Source organism: Heteronotia binoei, chromosome 2 (genome assembly GCF_032191835.1).
Source record: "Heteronotia binoei isolate CCM8104 ecotype False Entrance Well chromosome 2, APGP_CSIRO_Hbin_v1, whole genome shotgun sequence".
NCBI lineage: Eukaryota > Metazoa > Chordata > Lepidosauria > Squamata > Gekkonidae > Heteronotia > Heteronotia binoei.
In genome coordinates, this window is record NC_083224.1 from 28,662,286 (window position 1) to 28,679,067 (window position 16,782).

The 16,782-nt window shown below is 43.8% G+C and overlaps 1 protein-coding gene across 3 annotated transcripts in view; it reads right to left on the reverse strand.

Annotated features, from left to right (window-relative positions):
* Positions 1–16,782, reverse strand: part of GNAS (GNAS complex locus) — a 314,347-nt gene that overhangs the window by 54,793 nt on the left and 242,772 nt on the right. For all 3 annotated transcript variants that reach the window (XM_060230725.1, XM_060230727.1, XM_060230726.1), the window contains exon 5: positions 12,584–12,681. In XM_060230725.1, the coding sequence (XP_060086708.1) occupies positions 12,584–12,681 (98 nt within the window). The remainder of the gene's footprint in view (positions 1–12,583; positions 12,682–16,782) is intronic.

Genomic DNA, 16,782 nt, shown 5'->3' on the forward strand with positions numbered 1-16,782 from the left:
GGGGGTCAGCAAAGCTGCTCCTTCCTTGAGATGATGGAATCCCTGGATTTGCTCCCCACCTGAAACACAACCTGTAGTCCCCAGTGACTGTGCACTCCAGGGAAAAATCATTATGGTGGACTTGCTGTTCTTCAGGGAAGCTACTCTACTACTATTACTACTGTTTACTTTGGTCATACTCCACCTTAGTCACTGAAACTTAAGTAGGATTACAAAATACAGAAAACTAATCGGTAATATCTTCTAACTCAGAATTTCCTGCAAAATCCACCGTATTCTGAGAACCAAGGTTAAAACAAAAACAAGAACAGCCCTGAAGTAGCAAAATGGCTTTATGGATGGCAGTGGTCAAAAACCAGCAGATTAGCAAAATGCTTCTTGGAGAGGCTGAAGTACATCCCCTATGCCTTTGATACAGGTGACTTTCTTACAGGCAGAGGCAACAGCAAGCTATTAAATCAGCAAAGGAGCCTCGGTTCACATTTAACAAACACATACACTAAATATTATTTCACACTACACTAAATAATGCGTTTTGCTTTCAGATTTTTTTACTGCATTAGAGTAGCAAAAATCTGGATGTAAAACACATTATTTAGTATAGTGTGAATGCACCAATGAATAGTCATTAAACAAAGCACTTTCTAGGTGCAGCATTAAAAAAGAGAGAGATATCTTTGCTGGTGGCATGGCATACATGAGTTGTAAGAGGTAAGCGCTTGGGGCATTTAGCTGCCTAAGCGGGAAACTCACAATGACATATGCCATCTAGCCCTATATCAACTACAGCTGGTGAGAATAGCTATACTTTTATTTCCCCCTGTAACCCACCCCCCTTCCCTGCACTGTTTCCTTTCTCTCCTCCTGGAAGATCCCATATCCTTTCCCCTTCCACTGTTTCCTTTTCTCCTTTCCACTCATCAACCAACCATTCTTTTATCTGTCACCCCACTCTTCAGTTTTATTATTTCTTTACGTCATTTACACCCCCTCCCTTTCTCTGCACCAGGAACACAAAAGCATTACATCATTCTCCTCTCCTCCATTTTATCCTCACAACAACTTTGTGAGGTATGTTAGACAGAGAGAGTAATTGGTTCAAGGTTGCTTGTTGAACATATGAAGCTGCCTTTTACTGAATCAGACCCTGAGTCCATCAAAGTCAGTATTGTCTACTCAGACTGGCAGAGGCTCTCCAGGGTCTCAAGCTGAGGTTTTTCATGCCTACTTGCCTGGACCCTTTTTAGTTGGAGATACCAGGGATTGAACCTGAGACCTTCTGCTTACCAAGCAGATACTCTACCACTGAGCCATGGACCCTCCCCACAGGTCACCTAGCAGGCTTCCATGACAGAGAGGGGACTGCACCTGGGTCTCCCAGATCCTAGTCTAAGTCTAACCACTATATTACAATGGCTTTCAGCCTTCCCACCCTTTCCCTGGGAAAAATCTGGCCAAATGGATGAAGTCATATGGTTGCAGGTTGTTCAGGTGAGCTGTATAGTGGTTGCTGCCAGGCCTGACCAAGTTACACAAGTTGTGTAAAAGCTGCCATTGGACCCAGGTTCCTTGTATGACATCATATCACAGCCATCACTGCACTTGGATGAGTTGTGCAAAGTGGCTGCTACTGGGTCTAGCCCAGATGATTCCTCCTTCCAGGACAGGAAGGCCGAAATAGTCCTAGAGCTTAAGAAGATCTCTGTTGGATCAGTCCAATAGTCCATCTAGTCCACCATCCTGTCTCACAGTTCTTTTGGACAGCCAACAACAGGACATGGAGCCCAAGGCCTTCCCCTGATGTTGCCTCCCTGCCTCTGAATGTGGAGGTTTCCCTCAGTCACCAGGGCTAGTAGTTGCTGATAGAATTACTTCCCATGAATTTATCTAGTCCTCTTTAAAAGCTGTTTATTCCTGTGGCCATTATGACATCCTCTGGCAGCGAATGAGAGCAAAAGGACATGCCTCTGAAAGAAACCAATGTCTGAAAGCTGGCAGTATTGCTGCAGTTGCCTAGCAACCCCACCATGGACATATATTTCAGATTTTTCTGCCAACTTGGAGCTTTTCACAGGTTTCAGAGGTAGACAGATCTGTCTTGTCAATTCACCACTTTAGTCTCTTAATTATTGACAGGATAAGGCCATATTAAGAACAAGATATATTGATGGTTATATTCAAATGACAGGCTAAAGCAGGCGTGTCAAACTTATGAGGGCCAGATCTGACATAAATGAGGCCTTGTCAGGTTGGGCCATGTGTGTCATAAAATGTAATGCCAGGTGGCAAAAATCTAAACTTCATAAAGGACACAAACACAAAGTTTTTTAAACTTAAAATATGCTTAAAATATTAGCACTATTGCAATATTTTGTTTATATAACAATTTCTGATAACTGATATCCCTTGCTCTGAATTATTGTATCAATATCTGGAGACAATATCTGTGCTGCAGCAATCTTGAGTATGCTGTTCAGGTGTGTGTCTGTAAGTTGCAAAACATTTGATTACAGAAATCTCATGGCCCATGCTTTGAGCCTAAGACTCGGGGAAACATAAAATGGATGGGCACTGCAAGCTTTTGTACACAAGTTGCTTCATGTGCTGGTCAGCCAATGGAGAAAATAGAAGTGTTGCTCCTGTGCGACTCAGCAAGCCTAGAAAAGCAAGCTGTGATGCAGAAGGAAGCAAGAGAAAGAGAAGGAAGCAGATGACAGTGAGATGCTCAGGGGCCTGATCTGGCCCTTGGGCTGCATGTTTGACACCCCTGGGCTAAAGGAACATATGCCATCTAGCCCTTTATCAACTACTGCTGGTGTGGAGAATAGTTATACTCTGCATACTTACTCTTCTTCCAAAGCCTTCTGCTGCAACATAACACAAAATGTTCTGCAAATTCATTAATCACAGAGGTCCCTTTTCAAGCTATCACTGTCATTTGGCTAGTGACAAGCTACAAGCAGTACAGTCTGCTATATCTGCACTCCCAACCCTCTATGCCACCCCCTCCCCTGAATTCACAGACCATAACTAAGGCATTCTTGTGGGGAACACAGCATGAGAATAAACTCTCCTGTGCTACTTTCAGCCCCTTCCTGAAGTCAGAGGGAGTGTGAAACAGATTGCAAACGGCTTCATTCGCCCTAGCTCCTTTGCCATCCTTGTAAAAATCCAAAAAGTGTTAGTTTTTTTGGGGGGGGGGGTTTATGTTTAGAAAAGCCTTTGCACTATAAATGAAGGAATAAGAAAAATTGCCAAGAAAAAGACAACATTTTACTGGATAGGAGGGGGAAAAAACCCTAACTTTAATAGTTTGGCACAGGGAGTTATGTGAGGCCATGAGTTCATAAGAAAATGCCAGGCACCAAACCCACCAATACAAAGGCCTAACTAATAGACAGTGCTGTCTTGCAATCCCTTCTAAAATGAAGGCAGAACTTGGCACTTTGGGATGGGAAGAGAATTACCGCACAGCTCTGGGGATATTACTGTAAATGCCCTACTTCAACCGAGTGAGCAGAGTTCTGACTTCTGGAATAGACAGAACACAAAGCGCAACCTGAGGCAAAGACTGGAATTGTTATGGAGGCTACTATAGGGAGAGGGGTCTTGAAGCGGCTCTTTAACGTCGGGACAGCACCATGAATCGGGCACTAAAATAGGCAACAAGGACAGATAACAAAACAGAGGCTGAATGTGGTTCTTTAAAGTAGACTAGCACCGACATTTGGCCTGTACAGAGGGGCCTCCGTGGGTGTCAGAGCATCCCTGCTATAAGAGGAAGACTCTGAGGCCTGGCTGCCAAGATGGTAAAAGGTAGCGTTGCTCCAGGGACAGATGCCATGGCCCTAGCTTAAAGCTATCCCTCAGTTAAGTCCCATGTAGGGGACATTACTGCAGTCAAGTCTGGAGTTCACCGAAGTATGAATCAGCATGAACCCATCCCTTCTGCCCAAGAAAAAGGAGAGTCTGCATAACAGGGTGTAATCAAAACAGATTATGCTCAGTACAACCACAGTCCTCAGCTTATCAAAAAGCCGAGCCGGGTCACAAGTACTCCCAGAATCCCTGTTCATTCAGGGTGACAGCAACCCCGCCTATAATAGGAAATGCAAACCACCTAAAGGTGCAAGCATCATGCTTGCCTCACGTGGATTCGGCTTCAACCGAGTCTTCCTCATCTATCTATCTACTGCCAAAGAATGGTTCAAAAGATCACCCCCTTGGATATCTGGAAACAATCTCAAGTTGAAAACCACCAGCATGGTAGGTGAAACTACATTCCAAAGACAGAGATGATGTGTAAAGGCACCTTCATATATGTTAAATAGCTGAGCCCTGTGGACACTCAGTTGTCTAATGACTACTCTCTCTATGTATGTCCAGACGGAGAAGAGTGCATCCTATTTAAATACATCTCTCTCGATAGATATACAGATATAGGTATTCGCTTTTTAAATAACTTTTATTAAAGCAAAATAAAAAAAAATACAAAACCAAATAGCAAGAAGAACACTATAGCCCTATATAGTATACAGCAGGAAATGTTATCAACAATTACTATCCATACTAAATTAATACAGTCTTCAGGATCTTTGGAATTAACTCAAAAAATACAGACCATTTTCCTACAAAATTATTCCCCATTTCAGGATTTTCCATCATTTTTTTTTTAAATCTGTCCTTCATAATCTAAGCAAAGCCAGCTCAGGCCACAAGTACAGCTTCTAAGATTCTCCTTTACGCCTCCTTAAAGTTCCCAACTCCCAAAGCATATTTCAGTCACAACTGCATTGAGGAATCTCCCTCTCCTGGCCGAGATCACCCGCTTTCTAAAAACTGAAATGAAAGTAACACTTTGGCCCGCAGAGTTAAGGGAAGGGAAATCCCCTTCCCTTCAAACTGCACACTTTTGCATGAATTAACAGGAAGCACAGGACAGCCGAAGGCAGGCTGCATCAGCTAACCTTCCAGAACCAGCAAAGTTTCTTCCACGGCAACAGACACATTTCTACAGCATCCATTATGGCAAAGTGGGGCCGTCACTGAAGAACAGGAGATGCATGTTGTAAATCCTGGACTTCTTATTTTGCATTAAACAAGCTTTCAGCAAACAGCTCAAAGCGGAATGATTAGCTGGACATTGTGGAGACAGAAAAAGTGGAAAACAACAAATGCCACAGGAATATCTCCCCGGTGTTGAATATGTTCAGGACAAAGCACTCACAAGATTGCTCTGGCACTGGCAAAGTGTTACATGACAATTATTTATTTATTTGATATATATCCCGCCCTCCCCGCTGAAGCAATCCCAACATAAAATCCCAACAAACAATTAAAATTAATATTAAAATTACACATTCAACAATAAAACAATATATTCAATAGTTAAACGTTAAAAACAGAGTATTAGTTTGGTGCTATTTCAGTGGCGACGGCCTTTCTTCCACTTCCATAAAATACAGGCACCATGTCAGTTAAACGCCAGCCAGAAGAGAAGAGTCTTGCAGGCCCTGCGGAACTCTGCAAGGTTCCGCAAGGCCCTCACTTCCTCTGGCAGTTGATTCCACCAGCAGGGGGCTGCAATCGAGAAGGCCCTGTCTCTGGTGGATTTTAATTTGGCCTCCTTTGGCCCAGGGATTAGTAATAGATTTTGTGATCCCAATCTGAGTACCCTCTGGGGAACATGTGGGGAGAGACGGTCCCCTAAGGAAAGCAGGTCCTAGGCTATATAGGGCTTTAAAGGTGATAACCAGCACCTTGTAATGAATCCGGTATACTATTGGCAGCCAGTGCAGTTTCCGCAGTCACAGCTGAATGTGCTTCCATCTGGGGAGCCCCAATAACAGCCTGGCGGCCGCGTTCTACACTAACTACACCTTCCGGGTTCGGCACAAGGGCAGTCCCATGTAGAAGGCATTACAGTAGTCCAGCCTCGAGGTGACCGTTGCTTGGATCACTGTTGCCAGGTTGCTGCACTCTAGGAAGGGGACCAACTGCCTTGCCCGCCTAAGGTGATGATGATGATGATATTGGATTTATATCCCGCCCTCCACTCCGAAGAGTCTCAGAGCGGCTCACAATCTCCTTTACCTTCCTCCCCCACAACAGACACCCTGTGAGGTGGGTGGGGCTGGAGAGGGCTCTCACAGCAGCTGCCCTTTCAAGGACAACCTCTGCGAGAGCTATGGCTAACCCAAGGCCATTCCAGCAGGTGCAAGTGGAGGAGTGGGGAATCAAACCCGGTTCTCCCAGATAAGAGTCTGCACACTTAACCACTACACCAAACTGGCTTTCGGTGGAAAAAGGCAGATTTAGCAGTGGCTGCTATCTGGGCCTCCATTGTCAAGGCAGGCTCCAGTAGAACCCCCAAGCTCTTGACCTTGTGTGCCATTCTCAGTGGCGCACCGTCAAATGCCGGTAGGGGAATTTCCCTTCCCAGACCGCTGCGACTCAGGCAAAGGACCTCTATCTTCACTGGATTGAGCTTCAATCTACTCAGCCTAAGCCATCTGGGCCACGGCTTGTAGCGCCAGGTCCAAGTTTTCTGGGACACAGTCAGGCCATCTGTCCATCAGTAGATAGAGCTGGGTATTATCAGCGTACTGGTGACAACCCAACCCATACCTCCGAGCAATCTGGGCAAGGGGGTGCATTTAGATGTTGAACAACATTGGGGAGAGCACCGCCCCCTGAGGCACCCCACAATCAAGCATGTGCCTCTGGGACAGTTCACCCCCAATCGTCACCCTTTGTCCCCGACCATCTAGAAAAAAGGAAAGCTATTACAAGGCCAACTCCTGAATCCCTGCTTCGAGGAGACGGCGGGTCAGCAACTGATGGTCGACCGTATTGAACGCTGCCGATAGGTCCAACATCAGTCCCACCGAGCTGCCTTGATCCAGATGCCGCTGGAGGTCATCCACCAGGGCGACCAGCACTGTCTCCGTCCCATGACCTGGGCGGAAGCTGGACTAGTGAGGGTCTAGGACGGAAGTGTCATCCAGAAAACTCTAACTGTAGTGCTACTGCCTTCTCAATAATTTTACCCAAAAAGGGTAGATTCGAAACCGACCGGTAATGTGCCAATTCAGCCGGGTCTAATGTTGGGTTTTTTCAAGAGAGGGTGGACCACAGTCTCTTTAAGAGGCGGAAAATGCCCTTCCACGAGAGATCTATTTACAATATCCCGTATAGGATATCTAAGCTCCCTCGGGCAAGCTTTAATTAGCCAGGAGGGGCAAGAGTCCAGATCACGTTGTTGGGCGTACAGTAGAGAGGATTCTGTCTACTTCCTCCAGGCTGAGTGTATCGAAGCGATCCAGAGCTGAACCAGAAGACAGGCAAACAGGATGCACGCACCTGTAGTATTTTTGGACCGACACTATGGGCTATGTAGGAGTTCCAGCTCTTCACCACAGAGTAATGTGTGAAAAATGAGAAGTTTGAGAATGAAATAGGGCAAGGGTGGCCAAACTGTGGCTCGGGAGCCACATGTGGTTCTTTCACATATATTGTGTGGCTCTCAAAGCCCCCACCATCACGTCAGTTGGCTTAGAGAAGGAATTTGTCTCTTTAAATCACTTCTGGAATAGATGGCTTGGAGAATGCATCTGAAGTTAAAGTTGCTTTCTTTCCACCTCTCCCTCCCCCCATCTATTTGCCTGCCTGCCTTCCTTCCTGTCTTGCAGCTCTCAAACATTTGACATTCATGTCTTGTGGCTCTCAAACATCTGACATTTATTCTATGTGGTTCTTGCGTTAAGCAAAAGTTTGGCCACCCATGAATTAGTGTAATGAGATTAGGACAGTTTATTCAGATTTTGGTGATTTAACAGTGCCATTCTATGCAGGTCTCCTCAGGTCTATTCAGCTGGGCTTTCTCCCAGGAAAGTATTCTTAGGCTGAAAGATATCTAAGGTTCTCCACTGGCGAACAGACCATGCCAAGACAAGTCATTTTTGCAATGGAATAGATGATTACTACAAGGAGACATCCCCTGATTAAGGAGTGGCTACTGGTCTGAGGACATATTTCTCCTAGCCACCATCTGTAAATTTACTATTAAGAAGTTTTAAATTATAAAGCAAAGAGAAAGGTTATATTAAAATCTGGTCTTCAGGCAATGTTATCTGCAGTAAGCTAGTTTCTATATTTCTGTTGAAGCAATGCTATTTGCAGTAAGCTAGTTCCTGTATTTATATAAAGAACAGGACTTTTTTGGTTAAAAAAGTAAGTATGCAGAGAAAGATAAAGCAGAATTGAATCCCAGCTCACTCTCAGATTTCTTATTTATGGAGAGGCTCAAGGTCTGAGTCCGTTTTTTAAAAAAGCCCCTGAAAGATCAGGGGTTATGACAGGTCACGGGTCAGGGCCCAGCTAAGTCATCTTGGCAGGCCGGAGGAGTGCAAATGAGAGCAAACAAAACTTAACTGCCAAGATTAGGGAATGCAAAGATCAAGTTATCATTGCACAGCAACTGCTGCTTGGTATTCATTCATCCCACTATACAGGAGCTGGACTTTTGTAATGCTCCTGCTCTCAAAGGCAGCATATTATCTTGTTCAGCACCCCTGTCCAACTCTGACAAGTGCCGAATCTCATGTCAGCCAGGGAGGGAAAGGGTGGATTATAAAATGACCTCATATGTGTTCTCCAAGATCTGGTACGCCAAACTCAAGGTTTCCAGGTAACGCACACAGGATGTGTTCAATGCAAACTCATTTGGCTGGTTGCTACAAGGTGAGCTAGCTCAACTACAAAAAAATCACATAGATCCCATAAAGCAGTCCAACTGGACATACACAAAAAATGCTTCTGTTACTCTGCAGAAGGTTCTGACAAAAGCTCAATGAAGATATCTGGAATTACAACCCTTTACACTATACTGAATTATGTATACTGAACTACATGCTTTGAGAAAGTCCCAATCCTTCAGTCTTTGCCATTTCCAGTTAAAGAATCTGGCATTTGTGGAGAAGGACCAGATCCACCTCAGTTCCTGGAGAACTGTTGCCAGACAGAGTAGATGGATCAAAAGCCTGACTAGCTATAAGACAACATCTTAGCTTCATGACTGTTTTATTAAAGGCTGTCCAGTCTAGCTTCAGGCCTTACATGCTTCTTTCAACATGGGGATTCCCAAAGCCAACGTTAGGTGATATTCTACACATCCACGTTATCATTTGAACAAACTGAGAAGGGAGCTATAACAGCCCTACGGTAATGGTCACACAACTGCTTATAAGGACAAGGGTCCAAAAACACTGGTCTGGCTTACTTGACAGACATTTTAAGTCACCATCAATCCCCTCCCCCAGAACTTGGGAGAGTGATGGGATCTCCAGTGCGGGGCTACAGAGAAGGTTAGAAACAGCAGAAGTTTATTTCTCAGTTTAAATGCAAGTTCCAGGGAAGGGAATCTGCTTGCAGCAGAGTATCCTGCACCCTCCAGGGACTGAGGCACATCTCTAGCAAGCCAGTGAAGTAGATTTGTGAATGCTCATAAAAGGTATGCGGTTTCTGTTGGTGATCAGCCTAGCCAAGAGTATTATGAAACATCTCAAACTTAAAAGAAACTGTCCATTTATTAAGAACAAATTAAGATTGACATCTAAATATATTCTAATATATTTCACTATATATGTTTCACTAATATAATTGCAGATCTGACTTTCCTCTGTTCCTTCCCAACCCACTGAAGCACCATCCTATCAAAATAGAAGGGTACAACTTCATCAGGAGAAAATTCCTGCTTTCTCACCAATTTTGCAAAGCCAAATTCCCTTACCTAAGGAAACAAAATTAGCAATACACTGAAGGCCACTTACTTCCAACAGCACAAACAGACAGTGTAAAACTGAGCAGGACCGGGGGTTTAGCAAAACATTTTATTCCATGTATATGTACTGTCATTTTCTTCTAGCACATAAAGTTTCTATTTAACATTGGATTATATTCAACTTTATTAGTTGCACTTTAGCCAAAGGTTCCAACTCCCCTTCCCCCAAATCCACAAAAACTAATACTATGAAAAGGAAGCAAGAAATGGATCAAAAACTGGGAAATACTGTACAGAAATCAATTCCCTGATTTTCCAACAGGATTGTACTAGGGCTGTGCATTTGGCTGTATCGGAGTTAAAAAAAAATACCTGAAAAATACCTTGACAGTATTTTTTGAGTATTTTTAAGAGAAACTGACTGGTTGCTGGCATAGCTGATCTCGAATAATGCCAATTTGCCCCCCAGCTTTTTCCTGGATATATTCGGCTATACTGAATAGCTGGGTAGTGGAGAGGTTTAATGGTCTACAAAGTTAACTTTCAGCTGTCTAATCTAAGGCTCTTTCCCACCTTTTTTCCTGGTTTCCAGGACAACAGAAGGTGGAGGAAGAGGCATCTCTGTAGCCTAATGGCAAAAATACCTTAGGGGGAGGTTGCAGTGCCTTACAGCCAATCATTGCATGCTTCTGCAAATGGCACTGCAGATTTGCAACTTGCAAGGTTGTCTGCTTCAAATGTGAAGTCCAACTAACTAACTACCTTGTTTTCCCCACCCGCTGCCAAGGGAACAGGAGGGAGGGGGGAAGAAGCAGTGGTAATTGGGCAGATATGATTTCAGGTTAGTGGGATGAGTCACTGCTCTTTTGTCAATCACAGAAGCTAAGAGCATAAAAGCCAGAGTCTGGCTGAGCTAGACTCCACTGCTGAGAGAGGTGAGGAGCAGTGTTCCCTCTAAGCTGAGTTGGTGTGAGCTAGCTCACAATTTTTTTAGCCTCCAGCTCACATACTTTTGTCGTGGCTTAGGAAAAATGGCCCCAGAGCAAACTAATTTATGAGGTAGCTCATAACTTTGATGCCAGTAGCTCACAAAGTAGTATTTTTGCTCACAAGACTCCACAGCTTAAGGGAGTATTGATCTGGAGAGTGCACTAGCTTTGGCTGCAGCTGCTGATCTCAACATGACTCTTGCTGCCTAAGACTTCAGATCCTGCCTTCCCAGAGAGGAGTGAAGACAGTAACTGGTTTGACTGAACATCATTTGAAAAAAAAAAGTTTTCATATATTACTGTTAATTCATTGTCTTGGTGGGTGGTAGGTTGTGGGGGGAGGCAAAAGCCTTAGGCCTTTTTGGTTCCCTTTGATTGTATTCTTAGGTTTTAGTTCCTTCTGGTTTTGTGGCTTGCAGTTATTTTTGTGAAGTTTTGTCATGGTGGTAGATTGTGGGGGGATGCAAGAGTTCCTTCTGCTTTGGTTCTTTGGAGCTGATTTAAAATTTGGTTAACATAAATTTCTGGTTCTTTTGAGGGGCTTGTGTGTGCAGGGGTGGTTCTGCTCCATTAAAAAAAATCTATTGTTTTGCTTGAATTTTTTTTTCTTTCACTGGTTTTCTTCTTTTTCTCTTTTTTGGGAATGGGGGAGTGAGGTTTTGTTACTTGTTTGCTCTGCTTTCCCCCCTTTTCTTTTTTTCAACTGGTGTGTCTGTGTGCATGTGTGGGGGGGCCTTTGGTTCCTCTTGCTTTCTTCTTCTATCTTAAGTCCTTTCCCCTCCCCAGTAGTTTCCCTCTCTGTATTTTGTCCCTTTAATTTCTAGAAGGTTAATTTTGGGGGGGCGGGGGAGGGATGTTGAGGTTCACTGTTCTGTTTTCCAAATGTGTACTGCTGGGCACTACTGAACTGGTTCTGCTATCCTTGCAGGAGCCCCCCCGCCCCGCAAAGGCTATTTCAGAGATTCTCAGATTTGACCTTAATCCTGCTGGGCTTTGGCACTGTCAAAGTGGCACCGGTTCTGCTAGGCACATCGCACTGGTTCTGCTGCTGGCCTTGCAAAAATGCCCCCTTCACTTTCTATTGGGCTTGGCTGGAATTGCCTTGCTATCCCTCCCCACTCCCCCCCCCCGGCAATCAATTGAAGACAGGGGCATCTTCTTTGGGTGCCCATAGAACTGTAGAAGAAAGGTAGTTGGGAGACTGGATCTCTACCCAGGCAGCCTACCCCATGTTCTGGACCTCCTGTCTGATGATCAAGAGAACTCTGTAAGCAAAACACATCACCGGATGGGGTACTGCAGTAATGATGAGGGAAATCAGGTAGAATTGCCTCCTAACCAATGTTCCCTCTACGCTTCAGAGTCTTGTGAGCAAAAATTCTGCTTTGTGAGCTACTGGTATTAAAGTTGTGAACTACTAGCATAAAAGTTGTGAGCTACTGTATAAATTATTGCACTCTGAGGCCATTTTTCCCGAGCTAAGACAAAACTGTGTGAGCTGGAGGCTAAAAATCTGTGAGCTAGCTCACGTTAACTCAGCTTAGAGGGAACAATGCTCCTAAACCCTCCTCTGCGGACAGAAGCCAGAAGTGGAAGAGGAGAGAAGAGACCGTACCTAGCTACTGCTTCCCTGTCATCCTTAGCACATTTTGCTTGTGATCCTCAAAGAGGAGTTTGGGGACAGACAGCCTGAGAAAGGGGAAAGATGTATTCTGCTAGCTTCTTGGGAGAGCTTTACCCAGTTTATAATCCCCCTTCTTTTGCCATTCCCCAAGACACAGTGGTCCAAAAGTTTAACCAAATTTATACTTACTACTGTGCACAGTCGATCAACTGATACTCGTTGGATCTCTCATAGCAGGCTTTCACACCTTCGTCTTGCCAAAGTGTTTTTGTATGTTCATAAAAGTCCTGTAAGCAAATAAAGGGAGGCAACAATTCAGTGGGGAACATTCACAAGTAATGAAAAACACTCCCCCCCCCCCAAACGCTTTTACTCAAAATGAGCATGGTTGTGCAGCATTAGAACACATAAACATGGTTGTGCAGCATTAGAACTAGAAAGAGTTTTTGGCAAGAAGCACCACCCTTGATTCACAGTTATTTATATTCGCAGATAGATCGCAATATAATGCATAAGCAGTACTGTAATATCCCCATAGATTAAAGCCTCAGAAACTAAAGCATACACACTAGTTGCACTGACAGAGGAATGTGCGTTTTTAGCTACTTTATGTATCTGCTAATATTTCTACAATGGATACAAACGCAGCTTTTCTATAACTAAGAATGGGCAGGGACCCTACCGTCCATGTGTAGAAGGCACACAGAGCTCCCCTATATTCTTCTTGTCCTTTCCCACAGCACCCCATATTGATCAACAGTGTTTCCAAATCAACTATTAAAGACTTCCCTTCATAAAATCAACCCTGGTGTTCAACAGAATCTACATAAGGTTCTAGATTGTGCATTATATTTCTCCTGTAGAGAACAACAGAAGAAAAGCATCTTCCCTAAGCCTGGCTGGTACTTCTCCTTCAAAGAGACTCTAACGTTCACTCAAGTGAAGAAAAAAAATGCTAGTTGTATCTCAGGACAAAAAGCCACTTTCAAGTTGTCAAGACATAATGGAAGACAAAAATGATTTCACTGTTCCTGGTGGTTGCACATTTTCCAAATGCAAAATAACTGTTTTACCTATAACTTACAAACCATATACAAATAAAAAAATCCTTTTTAAAGAGAGAGAGCAGGGAGAAGTGACTGTAGAACTTCTTAAATATTTCAAAGGTTTTTAAAAGGAGAATTCACTTGTGTTGACTTCTTTTGGACTCTATTCTGAACTGGTGAATAAAGTAGTACTGGTTTTTCATGTTCCAAGACAATCTCTGAACGGACTCCAAGAAAAATACCATTGAGTTGCATGAATCTTCTAACACTTTGCTGTCTGTATCCACCAAGCAAAGGATTTGAGGAAGTCAACTTTTAGCAATACCACTACACTATTAAAATTAGTTGTGCTCCCTGTGTGGCCGAGAGCAAGAACAATGATAAGCCACAATCAAAAGATCAGTTCTGCACCTCTCTGTTTCCTTATTTGCAAATTCCCCCTTTCCTTTCCTTGTCGGCTTTAACCACAGCTCAGTGTAACACCTATGCCAACATTAACTACCATTAACACTGGCCAGGTTCACCCTTAACCAGGATTTTTACACTTCCCACTCAAAGACAGCAACATTACATGTTAGGGATGGGCATGAACCATGTCACAAGTAGGGGTGTGCATTCGGTTCGGCCGAACCGTATAAGCCGCCGAATCACCACTGATTCAGCTGTATACGGAATCGGCTGCAGCCAATTCCAATCGGGGACTTGTGGGTTTTGTGGGAAGTTCAGTTCATGTCCATCCCTACTAAATGCAGACTTGTGTGAACTGAAACCCAGCACAGATAATATACTAGAGAAACCTGCCATAACACGAAAGCCCTTTCAGCAGGGACAGTTCACATGAATTGTTACCTGCCATGTAAACTGGGTAAGCAGCTGGTGCACATTGTTTGTGACCCACCCTAAATCTGTAATTACGGGATCAAGAATAAAATTACCTTTTTATTATTTTTAGATACGTGATCATAAACACACAAAACACTGAGGCACTATCAAAGCCAATTAGTTCTTGCTTTGTACTCTTTTGTAGAAGATAATCAGAATATCAAAGATTTCAGGTTTTCACGGCTGGTAACATCATTAGGGATTGTAGACTCTTTCGGGCTCAAGTGCCGTGTTCTACTGGAGAAAAACTTCCTCCAGTAGAACACGGCACTTGAGCCCGAAAGATTCTACAATCCCTAATAATCAGAATAATTAACAAACAGTATGAAGGCCTGGTTTTTAAATGCTACAAAGTGCATTTTGGTAAAGCTGCAGTACTGCAGTCCTAAGCTCTGTTCACGACCTGAGTTCAATCCCAGCGGAAGCTGGGTTCAGGTAGCCAGCTCAGCCTTCCATCCTTCTGAGGTTGGTAAAATGAGTACCCAGCTTGCTGGGAGGGAAACTGCAGATGACTGGGGAAGGCAATGGCAAACAACCCTGTAAAAAGTCTTCCATGAAAACATCGTGATGCGATGTCACCCCAGAGTCGGAAACGACTGGTGCTTGCACAGGAGACTACCTTTACCTTTTTAATTCCATCCCTGTTGGCAGTTAAGCACAAAAGTAGTGAGTAGTGATAGTTTTTTAGATAAATGGGTACTACCTACAACTTTTTTTTACCATTAAGTCACAGCCGACTTATGATGACCCTGTTTTCAAGGATTTCAAGGAAAGAAACTTTCAGAGATGATTTACCATTACCCACCTCCAAGTCATGACCTGGCCACTCCTTGGTGGTCTGCTTCTAAATATTGCCCAGGATCTCCCTAACTTAGCTTCTGAGAACGAATGATATTGCCTGCCTCAAAGTCATGACCCTGATATTCCTTGTTAGTTCCCCTTCCAAATACTAACCAGGATCCAACCCACCCCCCTTAACTCCTGAGTTCTGATGAGACTGGGCTATCCAGGTCATGGTGACCATGACTGCATGCCACAGTAAATGAACATGTTTTTTCTCACAGATGAAATCTAAACTCATTTGGGTTTTTTTTCCAATGAGAAAGAGTACATATGAAGCTGCCTTATACTGAATCAGACCCTTGGTCCATCAAAATCAGTATTGTCTACTCAGACTGGCAGCAGCTCTCCAGGGCCTCAAGCTGAGGTTTTTCACGCCTATTTACCCAAACCCTTTATAGTTGGAGATGCCGGGGATTGAACCTGGGACCTTCTGCTTACCAAGCAGATGCTCTACCACTGAGCCACCGTCCCTTCCTAAATACCCTATACTTCCATGACTTTCCCAAGTTCTACTTTCCCAAGTGATATAAAAATCACTTTGCTTGACTAAAAGCAGCAATAGATATAAACCAAATCTCTGACCAATCCCCCCCTCTCCCCAAAAACGTTGGGGCTGCATTATAGGTGGTCTCACCTATGACAGCTTGCTGTGAAGAGTAAAAACAACTTATACAAATCAACAGTGTACACTGGTGGGGTACATTTGTCTTTACTGGGAAACAACAACAAAAAAAGAAACTGCCACAGAACTGCAGGGGAAAAGAATGCTTTAGAACAATGAACCTCTGTTGGATCAACCCAAGATGGGAACTTTATGTTCCAATGCTTTTAATCTTCCTTCCTCCAACTCCTTTTCACAGTCTATCCTCTTGTATTCTTTGCCACCAAGCAACTCTCTACTACATCAAGAGTACCGTGAAATGCCAAAATATCCGAAATACTGTGGAATTTCCCTGCCACCACAGGACTAAATTCTCACAATCAGCTGATGAAGCAGTAAATGCATGCCTAAACTGTTATCAAGTTCAGATAGTTCACATGATGGAATGCTACCCCATGGGGAGGGCAGAATCTCCTGTACACAGGGAAAAACTGGGCTGTATGCCTTTCGACGCTGATGGGCATGTAAAACAGAGCAACAGAAAAGAAACATGCAAAACTGGACTGTATCAAACAGGATATAAAACAGGGACTACGAGTGACCCATTATACAATTATGCACCATTTCTTGCCATTGTGATTTTTAGTACAAGTTACTGAACCTTTTGATAAAGAAATGTAACAGGATGAGTGGGACTGAAATCCGATAGACAGACAGACAGATAGCTAGCAGGGCTTTTTTGGTAGAAAAGGCCCAGCAGGAACTCATTTGCATATTAGGCCACACACTCCTGATGTCACCAATGTTTCGCGCAGGGCCTTTTGTAGAAGAAGCCCAGCAGGAGCTCATTCGCACATCAGGCCACATCCCCTGACACCAAGCCAGCCAGAACTGAGTTCCTGCTCAAAAAAGCCCTGGATGATAATGATTGATAGACTGAGACAGACAGATGTTGAGAGTGAGTTGTCCATTAACAGCCTTGTAGTTGATGGCTATTCTCTCTTCTCCAAGTAGGC